The sequence below is a fragment of the Phascolarctos cinereus genome, unplaced genomic scaffold (genome assembly GCF_003287225.1).
Source record: "Phascolarctos cinereus isolate Bilbo 61053 unplaced genomic scaffold, phaCin_HiC Scaffold_9;HRSCAF=440, whole genome shotgun sequence".
Taxonomy (NCBI): domain Eukaryota; kingdom Metazoa; phylum Chordata; class Mammalia; order Diprotodontia; family Phascolarctidae; genus Phascolarctos; species Phascolarctos cinereus.
Window position 1 is genome coordinate 197,935,108 of NW_027556402.1, and position 12,003 is coordinate 197,947,110.

The window sequence follows — 12,003 nt, forward strand, 5'->3', positions numbered from 1 at the left end:
GAACCAAGATGACAGAGTAGCAGGAAGCAGTACAATGGAGCTCTCTTCCACAAAAGTCTACCAAACAGACCTAGAAAATCCACCAGACTGAATCTTGATGGAAAAATCCAGAAAAAGTCACAATGAGTCATTTGGCTAACCCAAATCAGCATAGGGAGATAGACTCATAGTAGGGCACCATGATGGAGACAGGGGCCAACTGACAGCTTTGTGATCCACTGTCCAATTCCAAGTTATAGATCCAGGACAGATTGAGAATGGGGCCGGTGCCAGGGATTGATGTTACTGGGTAGGGAGGCCCTGGGCCATGTACTAAGAAAATAAAAAGTTCAGAAGCAAGCAGTAGCAGGAGCAGAGGGTTCTAGTATCTAGCCTGCAGAAGAAAACTAAGGTAGGAATCTTAGACTAAAGGGAAGCCTATAATTCTGTCACTCTGAACTAACAAAGCTTTCTAGCTAGCTGATAAGGGGCTGAATCTAGCAGCATTCTGTTGTTCAGATTGAAACCCAGCATAAGAAATTGCAAAGATCAGACCAGGGGCAACAATCACATTTTGGGAGTCCTAAAAGCCTGTAGGTTTCCAACCTGTCCCCGAGATCCTGGAATAACATAAAACTCAATGCGCCAAGGAAGAAGCAACAGGACTAGCCCAGAACTTCCCTCCAGAAGTGCAGCAGAGCCCTGCTGTCAAGTCCAAAGCCAGGAAGTAGTCTGGAAGAATGAGCAAACAGAAAAAAAGAATCTTACCACAGAGAGGTATTATGACAGTTTGTTGTTATTTGAACTTCGTTTCGAAGAGGATGAATGACATCATGAGTTGATGTCTTGACTTGTGTGTGAATTGAATTTATGTGGGGCATAGTTGCACAAAGTCATCAAACTCTTAAAGAGTCATTGGCAAGACAAAAGTCAAGATGACTAGTGATGGCCCCAGATGCAGTAGATGACCTTGGTATCTTCAATATCTGACCAAGCTCTATAGCACTGCACAGCACCTGCTTCAGCTGCCTTCCTGACCCTTGGAATAAATTGTTCTCATCTGCCCATTCCACTATTGTGATAGGGAACCTTAAAACACAAATCCAGAAAAAGAGAATGACTTCAAAGTGTCTGCGAGCGTTGACTCTGAGGAAACCATAGCTTGGGCACAAATTCAGCTAGAATTCCCAGAACAGAAGAATCAATAGGTTTTTTTTAAAAGAGCTAAAAAATTTTAGTTAACATGTTTTTATCAATGAATTGAGAGTGCTTGAGGGAAAAATGGAAAAGAAATTAGAATTATGGAAGAAAGAAGTGGAAAGGGAATTAACAACTTGGCACAAGAAGTACAAAACCTTTCCCAAGCAACAAACTTAGAATGGACCAGATAGAAGCCAATGACTTCATGAAACGACACAAAATATTAGAACAAAGTCTAAAGACCAAAAAAAGAAAAGAAAAAAAATATGAGTTATTTCATAGCAAAAACAACTGACCTGGAAAACAGATCAAGGAGAAAAAAATTAAGAATGATTGATCTACCTAAACACCATGACCAAAAAAAAAAGAATGTGGACAGCATATTTCAAGAAGTCTTAAAACTGCTCAGATCTCTTAGACCAAGAGGGCAAAGTGGAAATAGAAAGAATCCATCAGTCATCTCCTGAAAGAAACCCCAAAATAAAAATTCCCAGGAACATCATGGACAAAATCCAAGGCTTCTAGGTCAAAGAAAAAAAAATACTGCAAGCACCAACCAGAAAGAAAGAATCAGAGTACCAAGGAGCCACAGGCAAGATCACATATGATTTATCAGCTACCATTATAAAGAAGTGGAGAATTTGGAATACGCTTTTCCAGAAGGCCAAAGGTATACTTATATAAGTATGCTTATACAAGTATATACTTACATAAGTATATTTACCACCAAGAATAACTTATCCCAAAAATTGATTATAATGCTACAGGGGGGAAAGTAGCCCTTTAATGAAATAGAAAACTTCAAATGATTCTGATGAAAAGACCAGAGCTGCATAGAAACTTTGAAATCTCAACACAAGAGTTAAGAAAAATATAAAAAGACAAATGAACAATGATAAGGGACTCAGCAAGAATAAATTGCTTTCATTCAAACATGAGCAGATGCTACATGTGTCCCCTCTAAACCCTATCATTAGGTGTCATAGAGGGAGTCTAATTAGACAAAGCCTAGAAGTGGTTCCATCATGGGAAACAGGGAAACTGTTATGGATTCTATTTAAGAGAAGAATGGAAAGCAAGGGGAAGAGGAATACACTGGGGTGGGGGAGGGAAAGGAAGGTCAGGGGAAATTATTTCACATAATCAGAGTGACCGGGCAGAATCAGTGTCTTCTTTATTGTTGCGACAGGGTGGGGGAAATTGCAGGGATGGTGTTTCTGCAGCAAGAGTAGAGTCTTCATGTGGGTCCCAGACAGAAACCGAATGGGTCAGTTAGTATTTCCCTGTCAGCACATAGAACCTGGTGGGAGAATGATGCTCAGTGAATTTGTTAAGGATTTTGAGAGTTAGTGGGGACTGGAGAAAATGTCTATTTAGCTAGTCTATTGGTAACATATCTTGGAAATCCCATTCCTTCTTTTCTTAAATCCAGCACTTATTATTTATTGCTGCTTCCATCACAAGATAGTTGAGATCTGCATGTGAAATGCTTTCTAATTCTAAGAGCCAAGTTCACATCACACCTCAGAACCTTATTAGCTGTGTGACCTTGGGCAAGTCACTTAACTTCTTTTGCCTTAATTTCATCAAAATGATAATAGCACCTACCTCCCAGAGTTGTTTGAGGATCAAAAAGATGCTATTATCATCCTTATCATTACTACATGAGACTGGGGAGTTAGGAGGCCTTGGCTCTCATTCTAGCTCTGCCACTAACTAGCTGGTACATGGTAGGCGCTTTATAACTATTGGTTTTGTATTTAGCTTATTTGAATTCTCCTGTTATGTAATATCCTTAGATAAGCAGTTTTTAAAAATTTTTTTTAATTTATTTTTTCTTATTATTTTTTCCATTATATTTGAATTTATTTTAAACTTAAATACAAAATAAGAAAAGAAAAAAAATTGCCGTGTACACAGCAGAATATAAGAGGATTCAGTATAAAGTAATAAATGTCCATTTCAAGAAAACCTATGTAATAAACTACACATTATTATCAAGGTTGTCCATCTTTTCTTTGTTTTCTTATATGTTTTCTTTCATCCTCTGCAGTACACTTTTTACTTAATTTTTCTCCCCTTCCTTTCCCTCTTCACCACAGGAAGGCTACAATTAAGCACAAAATTATAGGTGTGTATGTGTATGTATGTATGCATATATATAAGTATATATGTATGTGTGTATACACGTATGCATACAGTAAACATACACATACATATGTACAGACATATACATCACTGTCCATAAATATATGCATATACACTCAAACACATATACATAAGACCACATCTATTTCTCTGTAGGTGGGTAGCATCTTCTTTCATATGTCCAAGTCTTTCCATATTTTTCTAAATCCTCCAGCTCATCATTTCTTGCACTACAGCAATATTCTGATTCAGTCACATTCTATTTGGGAGATTGTCAATGAATTTTCCCCCCAATTTTTCTGTATTCCTTCTGTTTTTGAGTATATGTGCTTTATTTATACAGGAAAATTTTAATTTAAAATAATCAAAATTATCCATTTTACACTTCAGCACTGCTGTCACTTTATAAGATGGTTTAAGGTCTGATACTACTGAGTCTAAGTTCCTTCACATCTTTTTCCCTGGTTTCCTTGAAGTTCCTTACCCTCTGGTCTTCCAAATGAACCCTGTTCTTATTTTTTCTGAGTCAGTAATATGATTTTTTTAGTAATATTGGGATGGTATTACATAAATAGATTAGGTAAAATTGTCTTTTTTATTATATTAGCTTTACCTACCCATGTACAATAAATATTACTTTAATTATTTAGATCTAACTTTGTATAAGAGGTGTTTTGTGTTTATATTTATATAGTGTCTGTGTCTGTTTTAGCAGGTATGCTCTCATTTTTTTATACTGCCTAGTTATTTTATGTGGTCTAAAACTATTGGCTGACACACAGTGTAATTTTCCTATTTTTCTCTTTTGCTTAAATCTGATTTTAGTTCTAACTTTGTCTGAAATCATGATTACTATCCCTGTTTTTTTACATAATAAATTCTGCTCTTCATGTAGTTTTGTTTTTAGTTTATCCATCAATGTATAATGTCTTGGATAGGAGCTTCAAGAGGACAATCAGCTATGTTTAGAATTGAGTAGAAGGAAGGGAACTTTCTGAGTCACATTTTGGAAAATATCCAACAGATACTGCAAAAGCCCGTGTTTTAAATGCCTAGAGTATCAATTCTCTGTGACTTAGAACCATAGAATATTCTCAAATGCATCACAATTTTTAGCAACCCAAAGGGCCGGGGAAAGATATATTAGGTTCAGCATATTGCCCAGTTGTTACATGTGTAAGAAATGCATGAAAGACATGAATAACAAGAAAGGAGAACTCATTAGGTAACAAGAATGAAGGATAAGAAATGGCTTGCCCAAGTCTTACCCTGATACCTGTAGAATATTAAAAGAATTAAACAAAGACCTCCAATATTTCATATGAATCCTCCCTGGAGGATTTTTGGGAAGACATGAACAAGAATACCACATGATGAGAAAGTGCAGTCTATATTAATGAAGAAAATGTCCACTCTGGTCTGATTCTTCATCAAAGAAATATTTCGTGCACATGGCTAAAACTATTCAGAGCTTCCATAAGACCGTTTTAACTATGAGCCAATGGAAAGCTAAATTTTATGAATAAATTTAATTTTTACATACTGTTCTTCTCCCTTGCAGTCATAGTATAATTATACTTATGGACTGTATATCTCTTCCTTTAAAGATTATAATTAATGTCCTATACTAAACAGCATTAGCTCTAAATCCACTAATAAAGGAGTGCAAGACTATTAACTAATCTTCAATACCACAGCTTAAGCAGTATTATGCATATGGAAAATGGTAAGAATTCTTTCATTAAACGGCCTTGGAAATCTACAAATGGATTATTTATATTCATTTATCTTTTATTATCTCCAGTGATCAGATTGTCAGAAGACTTACGTACATCATTTTCGAAATTTTAGTAATCATTTTGGTGATAATTCCGAATATAATATAAGAATAACACTAGAGAAAGATTGTATCCATTTTAGCAAATTAATGTCTGAATGAACAGACATGTGGGGGGAAAAAAGCACGTGAGGGGAGTGAAGGACTTAGATGTAAAGCGTGATCTATAAAAACAATTTATTCCATGTGGAAATTTCAATAACATGAAAGTTGTTAAAAAGGAAAGGACTAGATGTCTCATGTTTTTATTAAGTGTGAGTAATTGTAAAAATTAAAAATAATAAATTTTATCAAATATGAGTAATTTATAGTACTAACAGTCAATATGCTACCAGTGTATGCCATTTACTTTGGGGTCATTCTTTAATTTACCACTAAACTCTATCTCTGAAGAATTAAAAAGGGATGAGTTAATTTCTAGGAAACCAAATGACTCATTGTAAGAGATAAAGGTTCATCCTTTAAAATATTATATTGCCAATTCATGAAATGGCATAGGGTAGTAGAGAGGCAATGTGATATAGAAGAAAAGGTATTGAATTTGTGGTCAGAGATACTGAGTTTGTATTTCCCCTTTGCTGTCTACTAACTTTGTGACTTTGGACGGGTCACTGTACTTATTTGGACCTCAGTTTCCTTATCTGCAAAATGGAAATATTGGATTAGGTGGTCTCCAATGTTTTTTCCAGGTTTAAATCTTTGATCCCTTAATTGGCAGTATTATAGCCTTCATTCATAAGGCTGCTGTGTCATCTCTGGGGTCACAATGGCTTTGTTCTGGAGCACTCACTAACTAGAACTCGTGTAATCAACGTTTATATGTTGAGCTCCTGGTCTATGCCTAGCACTGTGTTAGGCACGATGGAGGATACAAAAATTGAATTGTGCCTGGATTCTACTCATAAGGAACAAGTTTTGGAGGCAAGAGTCATACACGTGAAACATTTATAACAATTAAGTGCTGCCCTAGGGCTACATTTAGTAAGGTAAAACCCAAGCTATTTCCACTCCCAGAGGGGTTTCAGAATTGTTATCAACTTGGTCCTTTTCTTTTTAAAAGAAAGAGGTACTAGCAGGCTATCCAAGACTTACCTTTTATGGAGCCTGCCTACTGGCTGAGTCCTATCAATTTGTCCATTCCCACTTCCATCACCTTAAGTCAAACCAAATTAGTCTATACATTGCTACTCATTCTCACCTTGCCTTCTCCCCTCAACATGCTTTGCTCAACTTGTGCCCCATACATGTTATGGACCCCTTTTACTCTATCCCTATGCCCACACAGGGGCATCTAGGTGATGAAGTAGATAGAGCACCAGACCTGAAGTCAGGAAGACTTATCTTCCTAAGTTCAAATCCAGCCTTAGATACTTACTAGTTATGTGATCCTGGGCAAGTCACTTAACCTTGTTGTTTGCCTTGTTTGTAAAGAAAAAAAAAAGAGCTGGAGAAGGAAATGGCAAACCACTCCAGTATCTTTGCCAAGAAAACCCCAAATGGGGTCACAAAGAGTTGGACACAACTAAAACAATTGAATAACAATGACAAAATGCCCACATGGATCTGCCTGAAATAATTTCCTTCCTTCAAGGCTCAATCCAAATCTCATTTCTCCCATGAAGCCTTCCCTAGCTAGAAGTGATCTTTCATTCTTACAATTTCTTATAACACTTTGTGGGGACCTCTCTTTTACACTTATTACCTAATTTGTCATACAATTCTTTACATATTTACATACCAGATTATAAACCAGAACTTTGATTCCTTCCTTATATAGTTCTACTGCTTAGTACAAGGTCCTGGGTTTTATATAGTAGGTACTCAGTAAATGTTGGCTTGAATTGAATCACCTTGGTACAGCCCTTCTCTTGAGAGTATTTAGCCATAAGTTAGTGAGATAGAAACAGCTTTCTTTTGCTTTTTTAAATATTTTTCTCCAACTTCTCCCAGGATACTGCCTTACTTCACCCCTCTGTCCAAGTGAACTGTGCCACTAATGTATGTGGGTTCTGATTTTCAAAGATTGTGTTTACAAAGTTTCATTTACCCTAATTAATTTGCCCATTTACATTTATGCATTTGTATGTTTGTACAAAATCCATAGTTGCTGTATTTGGGGACTCATGCATGGGAACCAGCCTTAACAGTCATAGAGACACATGGCCCTTATAATTTTGATGGAATGCCTCCAGAAGCCTTATTCCTCTGGTCTAACAGCATATAAACAACCCTTGTTGTTCAAGTTGTTTTTACGTTGTGTTTTCCTTTGGCTTACCTTATTGATCTCTGACATGTCATCATGTAAATACACCTAGGTCCTTTATAGATCTATCAACTGATCATTCGTAATTTTACATTCCAGTTTCATTCCTGCTTAACATAAAAATAATTTTAACTTGATATTGCAATTACTGTTGACTCATCAGTATAAAATCAATTTTAGTTAACTTGATTTATACATTTCTATATAACCACAGTTACCGCTTTTAAGTAACTCATGCAGGGGAGTTTTTTGAGAAGCCCAATAAGATAGGTCACCCTCTGTTAAGGTATATCATACTTATGGATTAATCAGTTATCAGCTTTTAGTCCTCTCCAGCTCCACCCCAGAGTCCTATTGTATACATTGTTGCTGGTACTATTTAACAAAAAGTTAGTTGACTTGATTACCAAATATTATATTGTAATCAAGTGGTTCAGCCCAGTGATGTCAAATTAAAATAAGAAACAAGGGCCACAAATGCATATATAATGATCCCTGTAGGCCATATATTGACTTAGAAAATCATATATTAACATTATCTATGTTTTATCATATTTTTAAATTTTTGTTAAGTATTTCCCAAGTATATTTCAATCTGGTTTGAGCATACCTGGGACTGTTGTGGGCCATATAATGCTCTCTGTCTGCATGTTTTGACACTTCTGGTTTAGATAACCATAAAGCCTAAAATACACCTTAACTAATGAAAACATTGACTGTCATTGCCATTCTTTTGCCTCCCTGAAGGAATAATGTTCAGAGGATAGTTCCTGGTCAATAGGAGAGAGAAAATGAGAGATAAAATAAGGAGTAGGGTACAAAAGAATTGCTACGTTGATCTATCATCTGCTTGTCAAGCTAATGTTTCTCAAAATCATTGCAGTACTGCCAAGTAATAGATCTGCACAATGTATTGTGTATTTATTACACTTCAGAATTTACTCAAATTGCCTAGTTTCAGCATTCAAAATTCAGATCACTGCAGAGTAATTGTGGTTTGGGGAAATGAGTTAAATAAAATATTTTAATGTACTCTTCCCCAAGACCTTGAAATGATTACATTTCTCATTTTAATTCTTTGAACAGTATTGCTTATGCATCACATTTAATTAGAACCTTGTGTATTATGTCAAATAGAATATTTTGTTACAGAATAAATGCAGAAGTGATTAGTTACCTTCAAAAAGAAAGGGAAATGATTTAAATAGCAACTCGCCAAGCTGAATTTTAGAATTTTTTTTTAAGTAAAAGGAATTGCCTTTTAATTTGAGAAAAGTCTTTCCAAGGGGTCATTTGATTTTCATGTGAAGTATGTCCAAACTAAACCAAATGAGATCAAATGTCTAAGAAAAAATATAATACCTTTGGGGAAAATTTTAATACTATGCATGGATTTTTTTAAATTTCCCAATTTTCTACTAGTGGTAGAAATTTGTTTTTAAATGTGTTTTTTAGCAAAAATGAGAGGAATTTTTTCTAGAAATTTAATTCTTAATTTCCCTTTTGAAATTTGCAGAGATCTACTGCAAACATTGACTGAAGAAGAACTACACACACTTGAACGGAATCTTTGCATATCCCAAGATATGGAGTTCTCTGTCAGAACAGATCCTGAAGTGCCCTCTGTCATTGCGCCCACTTTAGCTGCAACTTTCCCTCCTGAGCAGCTTTCTGTCACAGCAGAAAATACAGAGGCCGAATTAGCCTGCTCAATGCAATATGATGAACAGGAGCTGGAACAGCTCAATCAGATGGTTCACAGGGTAGGAGATGAAATGTCCTCTCTCCTTTCCCCACCCAGTGTGTGCCAGTCACCAGCACACAGAGCTGGCCTAAGAAACAACTCGAGCACAGAGGCCTCACCAAGAAGGTCAAATCTTGAGCATTTAAATGATGATGAGGACAGAGTCTTTTTTATGGATGATCTTGATGGAATAGGAGAATCCCTTTCTAGGCCAGAGTCAGGTAGTGAAACTTTGGTTTGGGTCAACAGCACTTGTCAGGATCTGCCAAAGGAAAGGGACACTCAGAATTCAGAGAGCAGGGAAGCAGGAAATGGTTTACTCACAGAAGAAATGGAAAGTGATTTGAGCAATAACAATAATATTGAAGAAAGCAAAATGCAGAAAATTGGGCTCTCCATCCAGAATTCTTGCAGTTGTTTAGATACACAGTTATACCTCAATGGCTGGGATATGAATGCTGAGGATGCAGAAACAGCAGAAATAATAGCCCATCGGACTGGTGGAATGAAGATCTCTGCTACTGTCATATTTAATCCTAAATCTCCTACTTCTTCTGATTCACCTGTAAGTACACCAGAGGTACCGAGTGATTGTGTTACTGTACCCAACTCAAGAGCCAACGAAGAGGAAAATGAATCCCATCAGCTCAGCATTGCCGCCACCAACTGTCTCATTAATTCGTGTGTGTGTTGTGGTAGCTGTGAGGACAACAGGGAGGATAATGTAGAAAGATTAAAGACTAAATGTGCTCCAGGAAAAGTTATAAAAAATGCCTCTTATAGTCTAGTCAAGTCTAAAGAAAAGGACCACATAGATAGGTCGGCTAATTCAGCATCCGCTCCAGAGACACTAAAAACTGAAACTGTCCCTACAGACAGAGACTGTGACCAGCCAGAACCTAAACGCTCTCATTCCTCCAAGTGCCTGGCACAGAACTCAGGTTCACAAGTGGAAAGCGATGATGGGCCACGCGTCGAAGGGGATGTGTCAAGTCAGCAGAAACAGCATGAAAAAAGAAGACAGCCAAGTGAAAAGCAGTCAGAGACCAGAAAGCAAAGTAGAAGCAAAAGGACAGGCAAAGAAGGAGTAAAAGCAAGGCCTAGTTCCAGGTAAGATCCTCTGCCAAATTCATATTCTTTTGTGCTGAAAAGAGTGCTGAGTTTTATGACTTTATTATTTTCTGATTTTGACTCAACATTCAGTGCATATATATATATATATCTCAAACTAATAAAGTACTTCAGATTGAAAGAATGGTGACTTTTTAATTATACTATCAGATCTGCTGTTTGTATTTTTTAAATAGTAGTTTTTTCCCTCAGTTACATATCAAGAAAATTTTTAACATTCATTTTTACAAGATTTTGAGTTCCAGATTTTTCTTCCTCCCTCCCTCTGTCCCCTTTCCTTTTCCTAAAAGGGTAGGCAATTTGATATAGATTATACATGTGCTATCATGTAAAACATATTTCCATATTAGTCTCAATTGTATAAGAAGAAACAGATCAAAAGGGAAAAAACAAAAATGAATGAAGTAAGTGAGAAAAATATGCTTCAGTCTGCATTTAGAGTCTATCTTTAACTGGACATGGATAGCATTTTCCTTCTTGAGTCCTTTGTATTTGCCTTGGATCATTGTGTTGCTGAGAAGAGCTGAGTCATGCAGTTAATCATCACACAGTACTACTGATACTATATATAATGTTCTCCTGGTTCTGCTCATTCCACTCGGCATCAGTTTGTACAAGTCTTTCCAGGATTTTCCGAAATCTGCCTGTTCATCATTTCTTATTGCACAAGAGTATTCCATTACATTCACATACCACAGCTTGTTCAGCCATTCCCCATTTGATTGGCATCCCCTCAATTTCCAATATTTTGCCGCCATGAAAAGGGCTGCTTACAAATATTTTTGTACATGTAGGTCCTTTTCCTTTTTTTATGATGTCTGTGGGATACAGACCTAGTAGTAGTATTGCTGGGTCAAAGGGTATGTACAGTTTCATAATCCTAAATATAGACTGTAGTTTATAGTCCTATAGATCCAAATTGCTCTCTAGAATTTTTGGCTCAATTCACAACTCCACCAACAGTGCATTAGTATCCCAGTTTTCCCACATCCTCTCCAGTGTTTATCATTTTCCTTTTTTTTTGGCATGTTAGCCAACTGAGAGGTGTGAGGTGGTACCTGTTCATATTCTTTAACTATTGATTGGGGAATGGCTTATATTCTTATAAATCGAGACTCAGTTCTCTATATGAAATGAAACCTTTTTCAGAGATACTTACTGTAAAGATTATTTCCCAGCTTTCTGCCTTCCTTCTAATCTGGTTGCATTGATTTTGTTCATGCAAAATCTTTTTAATTTAATATAATCAAAATTATCTTTTTTATATTTTGTAAATGTAGCATCCAAATTCTTAAAGGAGAAGTTAAGTGAGTTATAGGTTCATGACCAAAAGAGATAAAAAGCATTTCTTGTTTGCTTATGAACCTGTAACTCACTTAACTTCTCCTTTAAGAATTTGGATGCTATACCACTTAGTGCATATATGTTTAGTGTTGATATTACTTCATTGTCTATGGTACCTTTTAGCAAGATATCGTTTCCTTCCTTATCTCATTTAATTGGGTCTGGTTCTGCTTTTGCTTTGTCTGATATCAGGATTGCTACCTCTGCTTTTTTTACTTCACCTGAAGCATAATAGATTCTGCTCTAGTCCCTTACCTTTACTTTGTGTATGTCTGTCTATTTCAAGTGTGTTTCTTATAAACAACATATTGTCGGATTCTGTTTATCCTCTATGCTATCCACTCCCATTTTATGGGA

General features: G+C 36.2%; 1 protein-coding gene across 2 annotated transcripts in view; it reads left to right on the forward strand.

Annotated features, from left to right (window-relative positions):
• The window catches only part of ZFYVE28 (zinc finger FYVE-type containing 28), a 214,067-nt gene that overhangs the window by 116,717 nt on the left and 85,347 nt on the right, over nucleotides 1-12,003 (forward strand). Inside the window, exon 7 of one of the 2 annotated variants that reach the window (XM_020992215.2) lies at nucleotides 8,944-9,033. In XM_020992215.2, coding sequence (XP_020847874.1) covers nucleotide 8,944 — 1 coding nt within the window. In that variant the 3' untranslated portion in view covers nucleotides 8,945-9,033. Of the gene's footprint in view, nucleotides 1-8,943; nucleotides 10,282-12,003 lie in introns of those variants that run through there. The other variant, XM_020992212.2, reaches the window with a different exon arrangement.